This window comes from Gouania willdenowi, chromosome 1 (assembly GCF_900634775.1).
Source record: "Gouania willdenowi chromosome 1, fGouWil2.1, whole genome shotgun sequence".
Classification (NCBI taxonomy): Eukaryota; Metazoa; Chordata; class Actinopteri; order Blenniiformes; family Gobiesocidae; genus Gouania; species Gouania willdenowi.
The window spans coordinates 7,232,150-7,253,595 of record NC_041044.1 but is presented as its reverse complement, the minus strand read 5'-3'; the positions used below and the strand labels follow the sequence as shown (position 1 = coordinate 7,253,595).

Sequence of the window (21,446 nt, the reverse complement as noted above, 5' to 3'; positions counted from 1 at the left end):
AGGACTCTGCCCTCCAGGTTCCCAGGGCACAGGACGGCACACGCATCGGGGACCACAAGCACGCCGGGATCACAAGTGTTGCGAGGCGATATACACGCAGGGGTGAGGAAAAACGACACAGACAGGAGAAGGAGCAGCAGGGAAGCTGTGGGTCCTCCCCAGGTTCCCAGGGGCAGAGGAGGACTCTGCCCTCCAGGTTTCCAGGGCACAGGACGGCACACGCATCGGGAACCACAAGCACGCCGGGATCACAAGTGTTGCGAGGCGATATACACGCAGGGGCAGAGGAGGACTCTGCCTTCCGTGTGAGTACCCTATGGGACCGTAGTAACACTTGTTGGACAAAGTCAGATCGGGGATATTGTTGTGGGACGTTTGACTGCCGGTAGTTGTTCTGTGTAGGTGTCCCAGCGTGTGGAGGGCTGGAGCCAGCGGGAAGTATCGAGACTGATTGGAGTGTTAAGAGCCACATACACGCAAAGGCAGAGGGGAACTCTGCCTTGCCCTGTAAGTGACGTGGCAACACCCCTCCTTCGGACGTAGTCTCGGACCCCCGTGCTGGCCTATGTTTTGCATTTTCAGGGGACCCTGAGCCTGTGACCAGTGGGATCTACCGCCTTGGGACAAGGGAGAGCGGAGGACCTGGGTGTAGCTGCACATTGCATTTTATTGTGGACAGTGACTTTTACCCCTATTTTATTCGTTCCTTAGCCCACATCGTTAATGGATTTTAGCATACATTGATTTTAATTTGTGGGCATTTTTATCTGTTACCTTAATCTTTTTAATAAATTTGTGACATCATGGTTGCTGTCCTCCTTGGTAACTAAGAGGTGCTCACACCCGGTCGCTTTACACTCCCTCCATAAACATTTGGTCAATTCACTGTTCTTCAAACTTCCCCAGCAACACCCAACCCCCATTACAAACATATAACAAATCAGCATTTCTTGATTTTCGTTATGTTAAAACCATTTTCTGTCGGCTTATAATATAAAATATAAACGTCTCAGGCTAGTGTTGTGGTGGTCAAGACCGGTCTTGGTCTCGAGACCAAATTTTAAAGGTCTTGGTCTTGTCTCGGTCTCTGAAGCATTTTGACTCGGTCTTGTCTTGGACTCGGGATTTTCCGTCAAGACCGTTCGAGACCAGCACTAATTCCTGCTATTTTTAAACTTTTTTATAATGTGATAATAACACGGAGAAGAACGGGATAAAACAATCCTTTATTCATTATTTAATCCACCCCGTATAATGACCACAACCTTCCTTAATGTGACTGAGTGACGTGTGTGACACACTCATACGTGTGTGACACACTCATATGTGTGTGGCTACAGTGTCAGTTTGGACTGCGGAGCGCCAGGGAGAAATGAACTAATCACCGGTAAAAATCCCAGTAAAACTCCAGAAAACAATCACCAGTAATAAATATTATCTCCCTGGTAAAGACAGTAGCTCTAACAACTGGTAAAATGATAAACTGATGATATTACAGCCTGTGAAGTACGGGGGACGCACTTACTCCGCCTCTGGGTCCTAGTGCCAGCCGAGCGGGGAAGCCTGTTCCGTTTACCGTGTTTACTGAGGTCCGTGTGTGTTTAATAAGTCCGTGTGTGTCCGTGTGAAAGTCCGCATGTTTATGCATCCACTCTTTTCATTACATCCATGTCTTTTAAGGCTTTATTACATAATGTCGGCTCTAGTCCGGGCCGCCGCCATCTTGGATTATGTCGTCACCAGCGCGTCATCGCCGCAGAGTTGCACAAGCCAGAATGAGTCAAATAACTAAAGAGGTTTTATATTAGTCTATCTTTTTAAAGTGGTGTTTTTTTTGTGGCTTTAGACTCCAATTACATTTATGTATATAATATGTTCCCCACAATATAAACAGGTTCACAATATAATTATTTTTATAGTTTCTGTTTCCACTGTATCCAGAATAATAATAATAATTCTCAACAATAACTATTGATTAATTTGTCACATGACTTTTCCAGGGTTTGAGTTTGTTTTATTTAGTTTCACATCTACCTGTAGCTCTTTGTTTTTTACACTGATGACAACTTGTTTGTAGTTTTATTTCAGAAAGTTTCACTTTTACAGTTACAGCTGGAAACCTTTGTTAATTAAATATCCTAGTTATATTACAGCAACCAAATTAAACTATATCAACTAAGTGAATTAATAAAAATAACCTGTGTAAAGGCTTTTTCAAACTAAAAAAAATATCTTATGAAATCTGTGACCTGTTGACCTGCACAACTGAAAGAATCAGAATCAAGAATCATTATTTCTTGGCAGAAATGCTTTTAAACACTTGCTGTACATTCAGCTGACATAAAAATCTTGTTTTCAAATATGTAGAATAATTGTGAATTTATCAGTAGTAGTTTTAATATTTTAGTTAATTTTTTGCAGGCACCTTTTTTGTCCGTCAAATGTATTTAAAATAAACTAAAATTAAAGAGAGAATGTTATTTAACTGTTGAACCTTGTCATAATTTTATTTATTTATATATTTTTTTAAATTGAAAAAAAATAATGTTTATGGTCTTGGTCTTGGTCTCGGTCTCGGCTTGTCTCGGTCTTGGTCTTGACTCGGTCTCGGCTCCCGAAAGTCTTGGTCTTGTCTTGGTCTCGGTGCATTCTGGTCTCGGGCAAGTCTTGGTCTCGGATAGTGCGGTCTTGAACACAACACTACCTCAGGCCCCGAACCTGATTTAGACAGACCTATAGATTATAAATCATCATATATGTTTAACTTTTCAGTGCTAAAATGATGAAATAAGGCCTATCAGGTGAGAATAATTAAAACGTGTCTTACCTTGAGCCATGCGCAGGGCCATGGTTCACTTTTCTGGTCTCGTCGTCTTATAACTCCTTTTTCTGAAGTTCTCGTCCTGGTCTGAAGTTCTTCTTCTGGTCGTGTAGAGGTCTTCTGATGACTTTTCTCAGTGTTTTGTAGAGTTTTTCTCTCCTTTCTCAGCTCAAAGATGCTCACAGATGCTCACAGCTCTCCTCTCAACGTCTCTCGCTGCTCGCTAAGAACGTTGAAGTTCAGCAGGTGAATTTAAATGCCGCACCCAACTCGTTTCCATGACTACGACGTCAAGCAACTTTACGTTAAAACTTAAAAAAAAATTTTTTTTTCAAGATACACAGTCTATTTTTGTTTTTATTTGTGAGCAATACATAAATAATGGCTATCTTAACGTTTTTTATGAACTATAAAAATAAAATAATTTACGTAAGGTGAAACCACTTTTCACGTTCTGTATGTGGCAGTTTCCCACGGACTATGAACGCACCACTGAGATCACGTTTGGCCATTGTTTTTCTATGGAGGACCAAACCTGCCAAAATTAAAAAAAAAAAAAAATGAATAAAAGAATAAATTTAAAAATAAAAACAAAACAAAAATTTAAATGTTTTATATGTATAAAATACATGATGAAATGAATACAAGTTAAAAAAAAGTATAGAAATTATATTTGTATATATTTTTTTTAATTTCCACTTATATTAATCAATCTATTTCATTTAATTTTTTAACAATATTTTTTGCATGCATTTATTCAATGATGTACTTATATTCTAAATCATATATTTACTTTTGTATTTTTCCCCACTTATATTTATTTATTTGTATTTAATTTAAAATTTTCCTTCGTAATTTTTTTAAACGTGTATTTATTTATCTATACTATAATTAAAGGGAGGTCTGTTTGTGTGTCAGGATGTGTGTGTGTGTGTGTGTGTGTGGAGCAAATATCTCCCCGACGCGGTGCTAGTTCGACCTGAAACTCGCTCGACGGGTTCCAAATACCCCGAGTGCGTTTATCTGTTATTTTGGAGTAATTTGGTCATTTCAAAATGTTTATTTTAATTTTATTTCACTTCTGGACTTCCCCGAAATGAAACCTATTCAACTTTTGCCCTCAGGGTGTGAGGGGGCGCTCGCGCACCATCTATATCTATTTCCTCACACGAGCAAGAGTCACGTGTGCACACAGCCAAGCGGACACGGACTGTAAACACGAGTGAGAGAGAAGAAGATCGTTTTATACTGGAGAGGAACGTCTGAGCAGCAGTGTTTGCACTGATAAACTAGCAAAGCTCTTAAGTCTCACTTATTGGGCCTGATGTTAGTCACTGATGTTCGTGTGTGTGAGCCACGGCAGACGTCACTTCCTCCTGTGCCATGCTATTGTTAGCTTCTCAAACACGGGAGCTCTCTGAATAGATGGTTTGAAACCGCCAGCCTCTGGTGAGTCTTCTGCAGACACGTTTCCCATTGTTTAAACCATATAACTGTTGTTCAATAACGCGCTGTTTCACTAGAGTCGATATTGACCTCAACCTGTTCAATTCTCCTTCTGGAAAACTGCGGATTCTGTGTCATGCCGTGCATGGAAGCTAAGCTCTGACCACTCGGTTCGAAGGTAAAAAAATATTTTTGTTTTTTTAAAAAGACAGCCGAATTGTACATAATACTTTCATTTACTTACTCACTCATGTAGTTTGGAGCTTTACGTTTTGTTTTGCGCAGTTTGGTTGTTTTTCTGATTGGCGCTACAATGTCTATGGAGTTTGGTTATCAGCGTCTCAAACACATACGTATTTATTTATTTAAATATACTAAAACAGAAAGATACACAAATACACATATTGACTCCAAAAAACATACATTACAGAAAAATACACCAAACAAAAAAAAATATAGAAGTGAGTTAAAAAACAACAACACATTTATCATGTTCATATCCCATAGAATTAAACCGGGGAAATTGCACATGCTGTTTTATTTTAATATATATTTTTTTTTTATTATAGTTACTGGATTCTCATTATATGTTATTGCTATTAATATTATAACTATTACTACTTTCACTATTGATATTATATCTCTATCTAATTGTACTATTACTGTATTGTTATAGTTATTCTTAATTTATTATTATTTTTTTATTATCTTATAGTTACTGGTATTCTCATTGTATTATAATTAACATTGCTATTACCTTATTATTTTATGTTTATTATTGTTTTTATTATTGTATTACAGTGACTGGATTCTCTTGCTATTTTGTTTTTGCCATTATTATTATATAATTGTACTACTGTATTAATGTTATTGGCATTATTATAATGATCATTATATATTTTAAACTCCTTTTTAATTATTAATATTTTATATTATAGTTACTGGTATTGTCATTTTATTATTAGCATTGCTATATTATCATATTTTTTATTAGGTCCCGGGATCGAACCAGGGACCTTTAGATCTTCAGTCTAACCCCAACTGAGCTATTCCGGCACAAAAGGCCAGAAAAAATGTTTGAAAAAAAATGTTTTATTAAACTATGAAAAGGGACACATCAGAGAGTTGAGTCACCGTGTCATAAGTAATTTTTGAAAACTCAGACAAAATGCTATCTCAACACACTGGCTAGATAGCTTAAGTTGTACCTTAGCTTGCATCAGTGACCTTGAGCTTGGTGACCGGTGGTAGCTAACATATTTTACTTTTGCTGAGTCACCAAAAGAATTCCATAACAATATACCCAAACAAATTCATACATCTGCCGTAGCCCAGGATCTAACCAGGGAGCCTTTGATCTTTAGTCTCAGGCTCTCCCAACAGAGCTATTCCAGCACAAAAATCTAAAAAAAAAAAAGGAAAAAATAAAAAATGTTGTATTAACTATAAGATGGCACACCACAAATAGATTATTCAGTGTCATGAGTAATTTTTAAGAACTCAGACGAAACGCAACTCACTGGCTAGATTGCTTCAGTGGTTCCTTGGCTAGCATCAGTGACCGTGAGCTTGGTTACTAATGCCAGCTAATGCATTTTGCTTTTGCTGAGTCATCAGCACAACTCTTTTGCAGAAATCGATGGCGTATTTGCCGCAACCCGGGATCGAACCAGGGACCTTTAGATCTTCAGTCTAATGCTCTCCCAACAGAGTTATTCCAGCACAAAAATGTAAAATAAAAAATGTTGTAACAAACTATAAAATGGCACACCACAAATTGATTATTCACTGTGTCATGAGTAATTTTTAAGAACTCAGATGAAACGCAACTCAACTCACTGGCTGGATTGCTTCAGTGGTTCCTTGGCTAGCATCAGTGACCGTGAGCTTGGTTAGTAATGCCAGATAATGCATTTTACTTTTGCCAAAATGCTATCTCAACACACTGGCTAGATACGTTAAGTGGTACCTTAGCTTGCATCAGTGACCTTGAGCTTGGTGACTGGTGGTAGCTAACGAATTTTACTTTTGCTGAGTCACCAAAAGAATTCCATAACAATGTACCCAAACAAATTCATACATCTGCCGCAGCCCAGGATCTAACCAGGGAGCCTTTGACCTTTAGTCTAAAGCTCTCCCAACTGAGCTATTCCAGCACAAAAATCTAAAAAAAAAAGAGGAAAAAATAAAAAATGTTGTATTAACTATAAGATGGCACACCACAAATAGATTATTCAGTGTCATGAGTAATTTTTAAGAACTCAGACGAAACGCAACTCACTGGCTAGATTGCTTCAGTGGTTCCTTGGCTAGCATCAGTGACCGTGAGCTTGGTTACTAGTGCAAGTGAATGTATTTTACTTTTGCTGAGTCATCAGTCATCTTTTGCAGAAAATAATGGCATATTTGCCGCAACCCGGGATCGAAACAGGGACCTTTAGATCTTCAGTCTAACGCTCTCCCAACTGAGCTATTCCGGCATGAAAGGCCAGTAAAAAATGTTTGAAAAAAAATGTTTTATTAAACTATGAAAAGGGACACATCAGAGAGTTGAGTCACCGTGTCATAAGTAATTGTTGAAAACTCAGACAAAATGCTATCTCAACACACTGGCTAGATAACTTAAGTGGTACCTTAGCTTGCATCAGTGACCTTGAGCTTGGTGACAAGTGGTAGCTAACGAATTTTACTTTTGCTGAGTCACCAAAAGAATTCCATAACAATATACCCAAACATTTTCATACATCTGCCGTGGCCCAGGATCTAACCAGGGAGCCTTTGATCTTTAGTCTAAAGCTCTCCCAACTGAGCTATTCCAGCACAAAAATCTAAAAAAAAAAAAATGAAAAAATAAAAATAAAAAATGTTGTATTAACTATAAGATGGCACACCACAAATAGATTATTCAGTGTCATGAGTAATTTTTAAGAACTCAGACGAAACGCAACTCACTGGCTAGACTGCTTCAGTGATTCCTTGGCTAGCATCAGTGACCGTGAGCTTGGTTACTAATGCTAGCTAATGCATTTTGCTTTTGCTGAGTCATCAGCACAACTCTTTTGCAGAAAATGATGGCGTATTTGCCGCAACCCGGGATCGAACCAGGGACCTTTAGATCTTCAGTCTAACGCTCTCCCAACTGAGCTATTCCGGCATGAAAGGCCAGTAAAAATGTTTGAAAAAAAATGTTTTATTAAACTATGAAAAGGGACACATCAGAGAGTTGAGTCACCGTGTCATAAGTAATTTTTGACAACTCAGACAAAATGCTATCTCAACACACTGGCAAGATAACTTAAGTGGTACCTTAGCTTGCATCAGTGACCTTGAGCTTGGTGACCGGTAGGGATGTAACGATTAATCGTAAGGCAGTTAAAAATCGATTCATAGGTATCACAATGGATATCGATTTTCTGAAAATTGAATCGCAGTCCTTTTTTTAACCAGCAGAGGGCGCTATCCACAAGTGTAGGCGGCGGGCGGAGTCTGCTAATACTTTCTTTCTGGCTGCCTTCTACTCTTAAATATGTTAATAAATGATTCATTGCCCCTTTAGCACCGAAAGAATATCTGTAGTATTACTTGAATATCTGTAAAAGTCACGTTTTTCTATTAGCTCCGTCTGCTAGCATAGCTTCTCTTCTTCACTGCAAGAATTTCTGCATGCCAACCGACCACTGGGTTACCAGCGCCCTCTGCTGGTCCAAACAAATATGGCGTATATCAGTGTAATCACGGTTTTTTTTTTTTTTAAAGTCCAATTGCTAAGGCACAAAATACATTTTCAGTTGCACTTTTCAAAAGAAAAAGAACTATTATGCAGTTTTGCATTGTTTATTATAGAACCAGAATTTAAATTAATAGGCTTCATTTTCATTTGTATTATTCCTTTATTTATTTCATTCAAGATTTATTTTTAGTTAAATTGCATTGTTTTGAATAGTTTATCAAGGGATTCTTTTGACAATGAAATATAAAAGGAAAATAATACAGTATTTTATAGTTTTTTTCCCAAAAAAAAATTTGTCTACAGTCCCATTTTTGTAAAATAAATCGTGAGAGAATCGTATCGTGGACCCAGTATCGTGAATCGAATCGTATCGGGAGTTGAGTGAATCGTTACATCTCTAGTGACCGGTGGTGGCTAATGTATTTTACTTTTGCTGAGTCATTAGCAGAATTCCATAACAATATACCCAAACAAATTCATACATCTGCCGCAGCCCAGGATCTAACCAGGGAGCCTTTGATCTTTAGTCTAAAGCTTTCCCAACTGCGCTATTCCAGCACAAAAATGTAAAAATAAAAAAAAAAAATGTTGTATTAACTATAAGATGGCACACCACAAATAGATTATTCAGTGTCATGAGTAATTTTTAAGAACTCAGACAAAACGCAACTCACTAGCTAGATTGCTTCAGTGGTACCTTGGCTAGCATCAGTGACCGTGAGCTTGGTTACTAGTGCAAGTGAATGTATTTTACTTTTGCTCAGTCATCTTTTGCAGAAAATAATGGCATATTTGCCGCAACCCGGGATCGAACCAGGGACCTTTAGATCTTCAGTCTAACGCTCTCCCAACTGAGCTATTCCGGCATGAAAGGCCAGTAAAAATGTTTGAAAAAAAAATGTTTTATTAAACTATGAAAAGGGACACATCAGAGAGTTGAGTCACTGTGTCATAAGTAATTGTTGAAAACTCAGACAAAATGCTATCTCAACACACTGGCTAGATAACTTAAGTGGTACCTTAGCTTGCATCAGTGACCTTGAGCTTGGTGACTGGTGGTAGCTAACGAATTTTACTTTTGCTGAGTCACCAAAAGAATTCCATAACAATATGCCCAAACAAATTCATACATCTGCCGCAGCCCAGGATCTAACCAGGGAGCCTTTGATTTTTAGTCTAAAGCTCTCCCAGCTGAGCTATTCCAGCACAAAAATGTAAAAATAAAAATAAAAAATGTTGTAATTACTATAAGATGTCACACCACAAATAGACTATTCACTGTGTCATGAGTAATTTTTTAAGAACTCAGACGAAATGCAACTCAACTCACTGGCTAGATAGTTTCAGTGGTTCCTTGGCTAGCATCAGTGACCGTGAGCTTGGTTACTAATGCGAGTGAATGTATTTTACTTTTGCTGAGTCATCAGTCATCTTTTACAGAAAATAATGGCATATTTGCCGCAACCTGGGATCGAACCAGGGACCTTTAGATCTTCAGTCTAACGCTCTCCCAACTGAGCTATTCCAGCATGAAAGGCCAGTAAAAATGTTTGAAAAAAAATGTTTTATTAAACTATGAAAAGGGACACATCAGAGAGTTGAGTCACCGTGTCATAAGTAATTGTTGAAAACTCAGACAAAATGCTATCTCAACACACTGGCTAGATAACTTAAGTGGTACCTTAGCTTGCATCAGTGACCTTGAGCTTGGTGACAAGTGGTAGCTAACGAATTTTACTTTTGCTGAGTCACCCAAAGAATTCCATAACAATATACCCAAACAAATTCATACATCTGCCGCAGCCCAGGATCTAACCAGGGAGCCTTTGATCTTTAGTCTAAAGCTCTCCCAACTGAGCTATTCCAGCACAAAAATCTAAAAAAAAAAATGAAAAAATAAAAATAAAAAATGTTGTATTAACTATAAGATGGCACACCACAAATAGATTATTCAGTGTCATGAGTAATTTTTAAGAACTCAGACGAAACGCAACTCACTGGCTAGATTGCTTCAGTGGTTCCTTGGCTAGCATCAGTGACCGTGAGCTTGGTTACTAATGCTAGCTAATGCATTTTGCTTTTGCTGAGTCATCAGCACAACTCTTTTGCAGAAAATGATGGCGTATTTGCCGCAACCTGGGATCGAACCAGGGACCTTTAGATCTTCAGTCTAACGCTCTCCCAACTGAGCTATTCCGGCACAAAAAGCCAGTAAAAATGTTTGAAAAAAAATGTTTTATCAAATTATGAAAAGGGACACATCAGAGAGTTGAGTCACCGTGTCATAAGTAATTCTTGAAAACTCAGACAAAATGCTATCTCAACACACTGGCTAGATAGCTTAAGTCGTACCATAGCGTGCATCAGTGACCTTGAGCTTGTTGACCGGTGGTAGCTAATTTATTTTACTTTTGCTGAGTCACCAAAAGAATTCCATAACAATATACCCAAACAATTTCATACATCTGCCGTGGCCCAGGATCTAACCAGGGAGCCTTTGATCTTTAGTCTCAGGCTCTCCCAACAGAGCTATTCCAGCACAAAAATCTAAAAAAAAAAAAAGGAAAAAATAAAAAATGTTGTATTAACTATAAGATGGCACACCACAAATAGATTATTCAGTGTCATGAGTAATTTTTAAGAACTCAGACGGAACGCAACTCACTGGCTAGATTGCTTCAGTGGTTCCTTGGCTAGCATCAGTGACCGTGAGCTTGGTTACTAATGCCAGCTAATGCATTTTGCTTTTGCTGAGTCATCAGCACAACTCTTTTGCAGAAATCGATGGCATATTTGCCGCAACCCGGGATCGAACCAGGGACCTTTAGATCTTCAGTCTAATGCTCTCCCAACAGAGTTATTCCAGCACAAAAATGTAAAATAAAAAATGTTGTCACAAACTATAAAATGGCACACCACAAATTGATTATTCACTGTGTCATGAGTAATTTTTAAGAACTCAGATGAAACGCAACTCAACTCACTGGCTGGATTGCTTCAGTGGTTCCTTGGCTAGCATCAGTGACCGTGAGCTTGGTTAGTAATGCCAGATAATGCATTTTACTTTTGCCAAAATGCAATCTCAACACACTGGCTAGATACGTTAAGTGGTACCTTAGCTTGCATCAGTGACCTTGAGCTTGGTGACTGGTGGTAGCTAACGAATTTAACTTTTGCTGAGTCACCAAAAGAATTCCATAACAATATACCCAAACAAATTCATACATCTGCCGCAGCCCAGGATCTAACCAGGGAGCCTTTGATCTTTAGTCTAAAGCTCTCCCAACTGAGCTATTCCAGCACAAAAATGTAAAAATAAAAATAAAAAATGTTGTAATTACTATAAGATGTCACACCACAAATAGACCATTCACTGTGTCATGAGTAATTTTTAACAACTCAGATGAAATGCAACTCAACTCACTGGCGAGATAGTTTCAGTGGTTCCTTGGCTAGCATCAGTGACCGTGAGCTTGGTTACTAATGCGAGTGAATGTATTTTACTTTTGCTGAGTCCTCAGTCATCTTTTGCAGAATATAATGGCGTATTTGCCGCAACCCGGGATCGAACCAGGGACCTTTAGATCTTCAGTCTAACGCTCTCCCAACTGAGCTATTCCGGCATGAAAGGCCAGTAAAAATGTTTGAAAAAAAATGTTTTATCAAACTATGAAAAGGGACACATCAGAGAGTTGAGTCACCGTGTCATAAGTAACTGTTGAAAGCTCGAGACAAAATGCTATCTCAACACACTGGCAAGATAACTTAAGTGGTACCTTAGCTTGCATCAGTGACCTTGAGCTTGGTGACCGGTAGGGATGTAACGATTAATCGGAATGCAGTTAAAAATCGATTCATAGGTATCACAATGGATATCGATTTTCTGAAAATTGAATCGCAGTACTTTTTTTAACCAGCAGAGGGCGCTATCCACAAGTGTAGGCGGCGGGCGGAGTCTGCTAATACTTTCTTTCTGGCTGCCTTCTACTCTTAAATATGTTAATAAATGATTCATTGCCCCTTTAGCACCGAAAGAATATCTGTAATATTACTTGAATATCTGTAAAAGTCACGTTTTTCTATTAGCTCCGTCTGCTAGCATAGCTTCTCTTCTTCACTGCAAGAATTTCTGCATGCCAACCGACCACTGGGTTACCAGCGCCCTCTGCTGGTCCAAACAAATATGGCGTAAATCAGTGTAATCACGGTTTTTTTTTTTTTTAAAGTCCAATTGCTAAGGCACAAAATACATTTTCAGTTGCACTTTTCAAAAGAAAAAGAACTATTATGCAGTTTTGCATTGTTTATTATAGAACCAGAATTTAAATTAATAGGCTTCATTTTCATTTGTATTATTCCTTTATTTATTTCATTCAAGATTTATTTTTAGTTAAATTGCATTGTTTTGAATAGTTTATCAAGGGATTCTTTTGACAATGAAATATAAAAGGAAAATAATACAGTATTTTATAGTTTTTTTCCAAAAAAAAATTTGTCTACAGTCCCATTTTTGTAAAATAAATCGTGAGAGAATCGTATCGTGGACCCAGTATCGTGAATCGAATCATATCGGGAGTTGAGTGAATCGTTACATCTCTAGTGACCGGTGGTGGCTAATGTATTTTACTTTTGCTGAGTCATTAGCATAATTCCATAACAATATACCCAAACAAATTCATACATCTGCCGCAGCCCAGGATCTAACCAGGGAGCCTTTGATCTTTAGTCTAAAGCTCTCCCAACTGAGCTATTCCAGCACAAAAATGTAAAAATAAAAATAAAAAATGTTGTAATTACTATAAGATGTCACACCACAAATAGACTATTCACTGTGTCATGAGTAATTCTTAAGAACTCAGACGAAATGCAACTTAACTCACTGGCTAGATAGTTTCAGTGGTTCCTTGGCTAGCATCAGTGACCGTGAGCTTGGTTACTAAAGCGAGTGAATGTATTTTACTTTTGCTGAGTCATCAGTCATCTTTTGCAGAAAATGGTGGCGTATTTGCCGCAACCTGGGATCGAACCAGGGACCTTTAGATCTTCAGTCTAACGTTCTCCCAACTGAGCTATTCCGGCACAAAAAGCCAGTAAAAATGTTTGAAAAAAAATGTTTTATCAAACTATGAAACGGGACACATCAGAGAGTTGAGTCACCGTGTCATAAGTAATTCTTGAAAACTCAGACAAAATGCTTTCTCAACACACTGGCTAGATAGCTTAAGTGGTACCTTAGCTTGCATCAGTGACCTTGAGCTTGTTGACCGGTGGTGGCTAATGTATTTTACTTTTGCTGAGTCATTAACAGAATTCCATAACAATATACCCAAACAAATTCATACATCTGCTGCAACCCAGGATCTAACCAGGGAGCCTTTGATCTTTAGTCTAAGGCTCTCCCAACAGAGCTATTCCAGCACAAAAATCTAAAAAAAAAATAAATGAAAAAATAAAAATAAAAATGTTGTATTAACTATAAGATGGCACACCACAAATAGATTATTCAGTGTCATGAGTAATTTTTAAGAACTCAGACGAAACGCAACTCACTGGCTAGACTGCTTCAGTGATTCCTTGGCTAGCATCAGTGACCGTGAGCTTGGTTACTAATGCTAGCTAATGCATTTTGCTTTTGCTGAGTCATCAGCACAACTCTTTTGCAGAAAATGATGGCGTATTTGCCGCAACCCGGGATCGAACCAGGGACCTTTAGATCTTCAGTCTAACGCTCTCCCAACTGAGCTATTCCGGCACAAAAAGTTAGTAAAAATGTTTGAAAAAAAAATGTTTTATCAAACTATGAAACGGGACACATCAGAGAGTTGAGTCACCGTGTCATAAGTAATTCTTGAAAACTCAGACAAAATGCTTTCTCAACACACTGGCTAGATAGCTTAAGTGGTACCTTAGCTTGCATCAGTGACCTTGAGCTTGTTGACCGGTGGTAGCTAATGTATTTTACTTTTGCTGAGTCATTAACAGAATTCCATAACAATATACCCAAACAAATTCATACATCTGCTGCAACCCAGGATCTAACCAGGGAGCCTTTGATCTTTAGTCTCAGGCTCTCCCAACAGAGCTATTCCAGCACAAAAATCTAAAAAAAAAAAAGGAAAACATAAAAAATGTTGTATTAACTATAAGATGGCACACCACAAATAGATTATTCAGTGTCATGAGTAATTTTTAAGAACTCAGACGGAACGCAACTCACTGGCTAGATTGCTTCAGTGGTTCCTTGGCTAGCATCAGTGACCGTGAGCTTGGTTACTAATGCCAGCTAATGCATTTTGCTTTTGCTGAGTCATCAGCACAACTCTTTTGCAGAAATCGATGGCATATTTGCCGCAACCCGGGATCGAACCAGGGACCTTTAGATCTTCAGTCTAATGCTCTCCCAACAGAGTTATTCCAGCACAAAAATGTAAAATAAAAAATGTTGTCACAAACTATAAAATGGCACACCACAAATTGATTATTCACTGTGTCATGAGTAATTTTTAAGAACTCAGATGAAACGCAACTCAACTCACTGGCTGGATTGCTTCAGTGGTTCCTTGGCTAGCATCAGTGACCGTGAGCTTGGTTAGTAATGCCAGATAATGCATTTTACTTTTGCCAAAATGCAATCTCAACACACTGGCTAGATACGTTAAGTGGTACCTTAGCTTGCATCAGTGACCTTGAGCTTGGTGACTGGTGGTAGCTAACGAATTTAACTTTTGCTGAGTCACCAAAAGAATTCCATAACAATATACCCAAACAAATTCATACATCTGCCGCAGCCCAGGATCTAACCAGGGAGCCTTTGATCTTTAGTCTAAAGCTCTCCCAACTGAGCTATTCCAGCACAAAAATGTAAAAATAAAAATAAAAAATGTTGTAATTACTATAAGATGTCACACCACAAATAGACCATTCACTGTGTCATGAGTAATTTTTAACAACTCAGATGAAATGCAACTCAACTCACTGGCGAGATAGTTTCAGTGGTTCCTTGGCTAGCATCAGTGACCGTGAGCTTGGTTACTAATGCGAGTGAATGTATTTTACTTTTGCTGAGTCCTCAGTCATCTTTTGCAGAAAATAATGGCGTATTTGCCGCAACCCGGGATCGAACCAGGGACCTTTAGATCTTCAGTCTAACGCTCTCCCAACTGAGCTATTCCGGCATGAAAGGCCAGTAAAAATGTTTGAAAAAAAATGTTTTATCAAACTATGAAAAGGGACACATCAGAGAGTTGAGTCACCGTGTCATAAGTAACTGTTGAAAGCTCGAGACAAAATGCTATCTCAACACACTGGCAAGATAACTTAAGTGGTACCTTAGCTTGCATCAGTGACCTTGAGCTTGGTGACCGGTAGGGATGTAACGATTAATCGGAATGCAGTTAAAAATCGATTCATAGGTATCACAATGGATATCGATTTTCTGAAAATTGAATCGCAGTACTTTTTTTAACCAGCAGAGGGCGCTATCCACAAGTGTAGGCGGCGGGCGGAGTCTGCTAATACTTTCTTTCTGGCTGCCTTCTACTCTTAAATATGTTAATAAATGATTCATTGCCCCTTTAGCACCGAAAGAATATCTGTAATATTACTTGAATATCTGTAAAAGTCACGTTTTTCTATTAGCTCCGTCTGCTAGCATAGCTTCTCTTCTTCACTGCAAGAATTTCTGCATGCCAACCGACCACTGGGTTACCAGCGCCCTCTGCTGGTCCAAACAAATATGGCGTAAATCAGTGTAATCACGGTTTTTTTTTTTTTAAAGTCCAATTGCTAAGGCACAAAATACATTTTCAGTTGCACTTTTCAAAAGAAAAAGAACTATTATGCAGTTTTGCATTGTTTATTATAGAACCAGAATTTAAATTAATAGGCTTCATTTTCATTTGTATTATTCCTTTATTTATTTCATTCAAGATTTATTTTTAGTTAAATTGCATTGTTTTGAATAGTTTATCAAGGGATTCTTTTGACAATGAAATATAAAAGGAAAATAATACAGTATTTTATAGTTTTTTTCCAAAAAAAAATTTGTCTACAGTCCCATTTTTGTAAAATAAATCGTGAGAGAATCGTATCGTGGACCCAGTATCGTGAATCGAATCATATCGGGAGTTGAGTGAATCGTTACATCTCTAGTGACCGGTGGTGGCTAATGTATTTTACTTTTGCTGAGTCATTAGCATAATTCCATAACAATATACCCAAACAAATTCATACATCTGCCGCAGCCCAGGATCTAACCAGGGAGCCTTTGATCTTTAGTCTAAAGCTCTCCCAACTGAGCTATTCCAGCACAAAAATGTAAAAATAAAAATAAAAAATGTTGTAATTACTATAAGATGTCACACCACAAATAGACTATTCACTGTGTCATGAGTAATTCTTAAGAACTCAGACGAAATGCAACTTAACTCACTGGCTAGATAGTTTCAGTGGTTCCTTGGCTAGCATCAGTGACCGTGAGCTTGGTTACTAAAGCGAGTGAATGTATTTTACTTTTGCTGAGTCATCAGTCATCTTTTGCAGAAAATGGTGGCGTATTTGCCGCAACCTGGGATCGAACCAGGGACCTTTAGATCTTCAGTCTAACGTTCTCCCAACTGAGCTATTCCGGCACAAAAAGCCAGTAAAAATGTTTGAAAAAAAATGTTTTATCAAACTATGAAACGGGACACATCAGAGAGTTGAGTCACCGTGTCATAAGTAATTCTTGAAAACTCAGACAAAATGCTTTCTCAACACACTGGCTAGATAGCTTAAGTGGTACCTTAGCTTGCATCAGTGACCTTGAGCTTGTTGACCGGTGGTGGCTAATGTATTTTACTTTTGCTGAGTCATTAACAGAATTCCATAACAATATACCCAAACAAATTCATACATCTGCTGCAACCCAGGATCTAACCAGGGAGCCTTTGATCTTTAGTCTAAGGCTCTCCCAACAGAGCTATTCCAGCACAAAAATCTAAAAAAAAAATAAATGAAAAAATAAAAATAAAAAATGTTGTATTAACTATAAGATGGCACACCACAAATAGATTATTCAGTGTCATGAGTAATTTTTAAGAACTCAGACGAAACGCAACTCACTGGCTAGACTGCTTCAGTGATTCCTTGGCTAGCATCAGTGACCGTGAGCTTGGTTACTAATGCTAGCTAATGCATTTTGCTTTTGCTGAGTCATCAGCACAACTCTTTTGCAGAAAATGATGGCGTATTTGCCGCAACCCGGGATCGAACCAGGGACCTTTAGATCTTCAGTCTAACGCTCTCCCAACTGAGCTATTCCGGCACAAAAAGTTAGTAAAAATGTTTGAAAAAAAAATGTTTTATCAAACTATGAAACGGGACACATCAGAGAGTTGAGTCACCGTGTCATAAGTAATTCTTGAAAACTCAGACAAAATGCTTTCTCAACACACTGGCTAGATAGCTTAAGTGGTACCTTAGCTTGCATCAGTGACCTTGAGCTTGTTGACCGGTGGTAGCTAATGTATTTTACTTTTGCTGAGTCATTAACAGAATTCCATAACAATATACCCAAACAAATTCATACATCTGCTGCAACCCAGGATCTAACCAGGGAGCCTTTGATCTTTAGTCTCAGGCTCTCCCAACAGAGCTATTCCAGCACAAAAATCTAAAAAAAAAAAAAGGAAAACATAAAAAATGTTGTATTAACTATAAGATGGCACACCACAAATAGATTATTCAGTGTCATGAGTAATTTTTAAGAACTCAGACGAAACGCAACTCACTGGCTAGATTGCTTCAGTGGTTCCTTGGCTAGCATCAGTGACCGTGAGCTTGGTTACTAATGCTAGCTTATGCATTTTGCTTTTGCTGAGTCATCAGCACAACTCTTTTGCAGAAATCGATGGCGTATTTGCCGCAACCCGGGATCGAACCAGGGACCTTTAGTCTAACACTCTCCCAACAGAGGTATTCCAGCACAAAAATGTAAAATAAAAAATGTTGTAACAAACTATAAAATGGCACACCACAAATTGATTATTCACTGTGTCATGAGTAATTTTTAAGAACTCAGATGAAACGCAACTCAACTCACTGGCTGGATTGCTTCAGTGGTTCCTTGGCTAGCATCAGTGACCTTGAGCTTGGTTACTAATGCTAGCTAATGTATTTTACTTTTGCCAAAATGCTATCTCAACACACTGGCTAGATACGTTAAGTGGTACCTTTGCTTGCGTCAGTGACCTTGAGCTTGGTGACTGGTGGTAGCTAACGAATTTTACTTTTGCTGAGTCACCAAAAGAATTCCATAACAATATACCCAAACAAATTCATACATCTGCCGCAGCCCAGGATCTAACCAGGGAGCCTTTGATCTTTAGTCTAAAGCTCTCCCAACTGAGCTATTCCAGCACAAAAATGTAAAAATAAAAATAAAAAATGTTGTAGTTACTATAAGATGTCACACCACAAATAGACTATTCACTGTGTCATGAGTAATTTTTAAGAACTCAGACGAAATGCAACTTAACTCACTGGCTAGATAGTTTCAGTGGTTCCTTGGCTAGCATCAGTGACCGTGAGCTTGGTTACTAAAGCGAGTGAATGTATTTTACTTTTGCTGAGTCATCAGTCATCTTTTGCAGAAAATAATGGCATATTTGCCGCAACCTGGGATCGAACCAGGGACCTTTAGATCTTCAGTCTAACGCTCTCCCAACTGAGCTATTCCGGCATGAAAGGCCAGTCAAAATGTTTGAAGAAAAATGTTTTTATTAAACTATGAAAAGGGACACATCAGAGAGTTGAGTCACCGTGTCATAAGTAATTGTTGAAAACTCAGACAAAATGCTATCTCAACACACTGGCTAGATTACTTAAGTGGTACCTTAGCTTGCATCAGTGACCTTGAGCTTGGTGACTGGTGGTAGCTAACGAATTTTACTTTTGCTGAGTCATTAGCAGAATTCCATAACAATATACCCAAACAAATTCATACATCTGCCGCAGCCCAGGATCTAACCAGGGAGCCTTTGATCTTTAGTCTAAAGCTCTCCCAACTGAGCTATTCCAGCAAAAAAAATCTAAAAAAAAAAAAAAATGAAAAAATAAAAATAAAAAATGTTGTATTAACTATAAGATGGCACACCACAAATAGATTATTCAGTGTCATGAGTAATTTTTAAGAACTCAGACGAAATGCAACTCACTGGCTAGATTGCTTCAGTGGTTCCTTGGCTAGCATCAGTGACCGTGAGCTTGGTTACTAGTGCAAGTGAATGTATTTTACTTTTGCTGAGTCATCAGTCATCTTTTGCAGAAAATAATGGCATATTTGCCGCAACCCGGGATCGAACCAGGGACCTTTAGATCTTCAGTCTAACGCTCTCCCAACTGAGCTATTCCGGAATGAAAGGCCAGTAAAAATGTTTGAAAAAAAAATGTTTTATTAAACTATGAAAAGGGACACATCAGAGAGTTGAGTCACCGTGTCATAAGTAATTTTTGACAACTCAGACAAAATGCTATCTCAACACACTGGCAAGATAACTTAAGTGGTACCTTAGCTTGCATCAGTCACCTTGAGCTTGGTGACCGGTAGGGATGTAACGATTAATCGTAAGGCAGTTAAAAATCGATTCATAGGTATCACAATGGATATCGATTTTCTGAAAATTGAATCGCAGTCCTTTTTTTAATCAGCAGAGGGCGCTATCCACAAGTGTAGGCGGCGGGCGGAGTCTGCTAATACTTTCTTTCTGGCTGCCTTCTACTCTTAAATATGTTAATAAATGATTCATTGCCCCTTTAGCACCGAAAGAATATCTGTAGTATTACTTGAATATCTGTAAAAGTCACGTTTTTCTATTAGCTCCGTCTGCTAGCATAGCTTCTCTTCTTCACTGCAAGAATTTCTGCATGCCAACCGACCACTGGGTTACCAGCGCCCTCTGCTGGTCCAAACAAATATGGCGTATATCAGTGTAATCACGGTTTTTTTTTTTTTTTAAAGTCCAATTGCTAAGGCACAAAATACATTTTCAGTTGCACTTTTCAAAAGAAAAAGAACTGTTATGCAGTTTTGCATTGTTTATTATAGAACCAGAATTTAAATTAATAGGCTTCATTTTCATTTGTATTATTCCTTTATTTAATTCATTCAAGATTTATTTTTAGTTAATATGCATTGTTTTGAATAGTTTATCAAGGGATTCTTTTGACAATGAAATATAAAAGGAAAATAATACAGTATTTTATAGTTTTTTTCCCAAAAAAAAATTTGTCTACAGTCCCATTTTTGTAAAATAAATCGTGAGAGAATCGTATCGTGGACCCAGTATCGTGAATCGAATCGTATCGGGAGTTGAGTGAATCGTTACATCTCTAGTGACCGGTGGTGGCTAATGTATTTTACTTTTGCTGAGTCATTAGCAGAATTCCATAACAATATACCCAAACAAATTCATACATCTGCCGCAGCCCAGGATCTAACCAGGGAGCCTTTGATCTTTAGTCTAAAGCTTTCCCAACTGCGCTATTCCAGCACAAAAATGTAAAAATAAAAATAAAAAATGTTGTATTAACTATAAGATGGCACACCACAAATAGATTATTCAGTGTCATGAGTAATTTTTAAGAACTCAGACAAAACGCAACTCACTGGCTAGATTGCTTCAGTGGTTCCTTGGCTAGCATCAGTGACCGTGAGCTTGGTTACTAGTGCAAGTGAATGTATTTTACTTTTGCTGAGTCATCAGTCATCTTTTGCAGAAAATAATGGCATATTTGCCACAACCCGGGATCGAACCAGGGACCTTTAGATCTTCAGTCTAACGCTCTGCCAACTGAGCTATTCCGGCATGAAAGGCCAGTAAAAATGTTTGAAAAAAAATGTTTTATTAAACTATGAAAAGGGACACATCAGAGAGTTGAGTCACCGTGTCATAAGTAATTGTTGAAAACTCAGACAAAATGCTATCTCAACACACTGGCTAGATTACTTAAGTGGTACCTTAGCTTGCATCAGTGACCTTGAGCTTGGTGACTGGTGGTAGCTAACGAATTTTACTTTTGCTGAGTCATTAGCAGAATTCCATAACAATATACCCAAACAAATTCATACATCTGCCGCAGCCCAGGATCTAACCAGGGAGCCTTTGATCTTTAGTCTAAAGCTCTCCCAACTGAGCTATTCCAGCAAAAAAAATCTAAAAAAAAAAAAAAATGAAAAAATAAAAATAAAAAATGTTGTAATTACTATAAGATGGCACACCACAAATAGATTATTCAGTGTCATGAGTAATTTTTAACAACTCAGACGAAATGCAACTCAACTCACTGGCGAGATAGTTTCAGTGGTTCCTTGGCTAGCATCAGTGACCGTGAGCTTGGTTACTAATGCGAGTGAATGTATTTTACTTTTGCTGAGTCCTCAGTCATCTTTTGCAGAAAATAATGGAGTAT

The 21,446-nt window shown here is 38.1% G+C and overlaps 1 protein-coding gene and 17 non-coding genes across 18 annotated transcripts in view; 1 reads left to right on the top strand and 17 right to left on the bottom strand.

The window, feature by feature from the left end:
- Nucleotides 1–803: 803 nt before the first annotated feature.
- Nucleotides 804–21,446, top strand: part of LOC114461138 (lysosomal alpha-mannosidase-like) — a 34,489-nt gene continuing 13,846 nt past the window's right edge. The window contains exon 1 of the mRNA XM_028443033.1: nt 804–822. Coding sequence (XP_028298834.1) covers nt 804–822 — 19 coding nt within the window. The remainder of the gene's footprint in view (nt 823–21,446) is intronic.
- trnaf-gaa (transfer RNA phenylalanine (anticodon GAA)) lies at nt 5,917–5,989 on the bottom strand. The gene has a single exon. It is a non-coding gene; the product is annotated as a tRNA-Phe (tRNA).
- Nucleotides 6,675–6,747, bottom strand: trnaf-gaa (transfer RNA phenylalanine (anticodon GAA)). Its single transcript has one exon. It is a non-coding gene; the product is annotated as a tRNA-Phe (tRNA).
- trnaf-gaa (transfer RNA phenylalanine (anticodon GAA)) lies at nt 7,349–7,421 on the bottom strand. Its single transcript has one exon. It is a non-coding gene; the product is annotated as a tRNA-Phe (tRNA).
- trnaf-gaa (transfer RNA phenylalanine (anticodon GAA)) lies at nt 8,791–8,863 on the bottom strand. The gene has a single exon. It is a non-coding gene; the product is annotated as a tRNA-Phe (tRNA).
- trnaf-gaa (transfer RNA phenylalanine (anticodon GAA)) lies at nt 9,454–9,526 on the bottom strand. The gene has a single exon. It is a non-coding gene; the product is annotated as a tRNA-Phe (tRNA).
- trnaf-gaa (transfer RNA phenylalanine (anticodon GAA)) lies at nt 10,125–10,197 on the bottom strand. Its single transcript has one exon. It is a non-coding gene; the product is annotated as a tRNA-Phe (tRNA).
- On the bottom strand, nt 10,792–10,864 carry trnaf-gaa (transfer RNA phenylalanine (anticodon GAA)). The gene has a single exon. It is a non-coding gene; the product is annotated as a tRNA-Phe (tRNA).
- trnaf-gaa (transfer RNA phenylalanine (anticodon GAA)) lies at nt 11,548–11,620 on the bottom strand. The gene has a single exon. It is a non-coding gene; the product is annotated as a tRNA-Phe (tRNA).
- On the bottom strand, nt 13,004–13,076 carry trnaf-gaa (transfer RNA phenylalanine (anticodon GAA)). Its single transcript has one exon. It is a non-coding gene; the product is annotated as a tRNA-Phe (tRNA).
- On the bottom strand, nt 13,677–13,749 carry trnaf-gaa (transfer RNA phenylalanine (anticodon GAA)). The gene has a single exon. It is a non-coding gene; the product is annotated as a tRNA-Phe (tRNA).
- trnaf-gaa (transfer RNA phenylalanine (anticodon GAA)) lies at nt 14,344–14,416 on the bottom strand. Its single transcript has one exon. It is a non-coding gene; the product is annotated as a tRNA-Phe (tRNA).
- On the bottom strand, nt 15,100–15,172 carry trnaf-gaa (transfer RNA phenylalanine (anticodon GAA)). The gene has a single exon. It is a non-coding gene; the product is annotated as a tRNA-Phe (tRNA).
- Nucleotides 16,555–16,627, bottom strand: trnaf-gaa (transfer RNA phenylalanine (anticodon GAA)). Its single transcript has one exon. It is a non-coding gene; the product is annotated as a tRNA-Phe (tRNA).
- Nucleotides 17,229–17,301, bottom strand: trnaf-gaa (transfer RNA phenylalanine (anticodon GAA)). The gene has a single exon. It is a non-coding gene; the product is annotated as a tRNA-Phe (tRNA).
- trnaf-gaa (transfer RNA phenylalanine (anticodon GAA)) lies at nt 18,645–18,717 on the bottom strand. Its single transcript has one exon. It is a non-coding gene; the product is annotated as a tRNA-Phe (tRNA).
- Nucleotides 19,319–19,391, bottom strand: trnaf-gaa (transfer RNA phenylalanine (anticodon GAA)). Its single transcript has one exon. It is a non-coding gene; the product is annotated as a tRNA-Phe (tRNA).
- Nucleotides 20,770–20,842, bottom strand: trnaf-gaa (transfer RNA phenylalanine (anticodon GAA)). Its single transcript has one exon. It is a non-coding gene; the product is annotated as a tRNA-Phe (tRNA).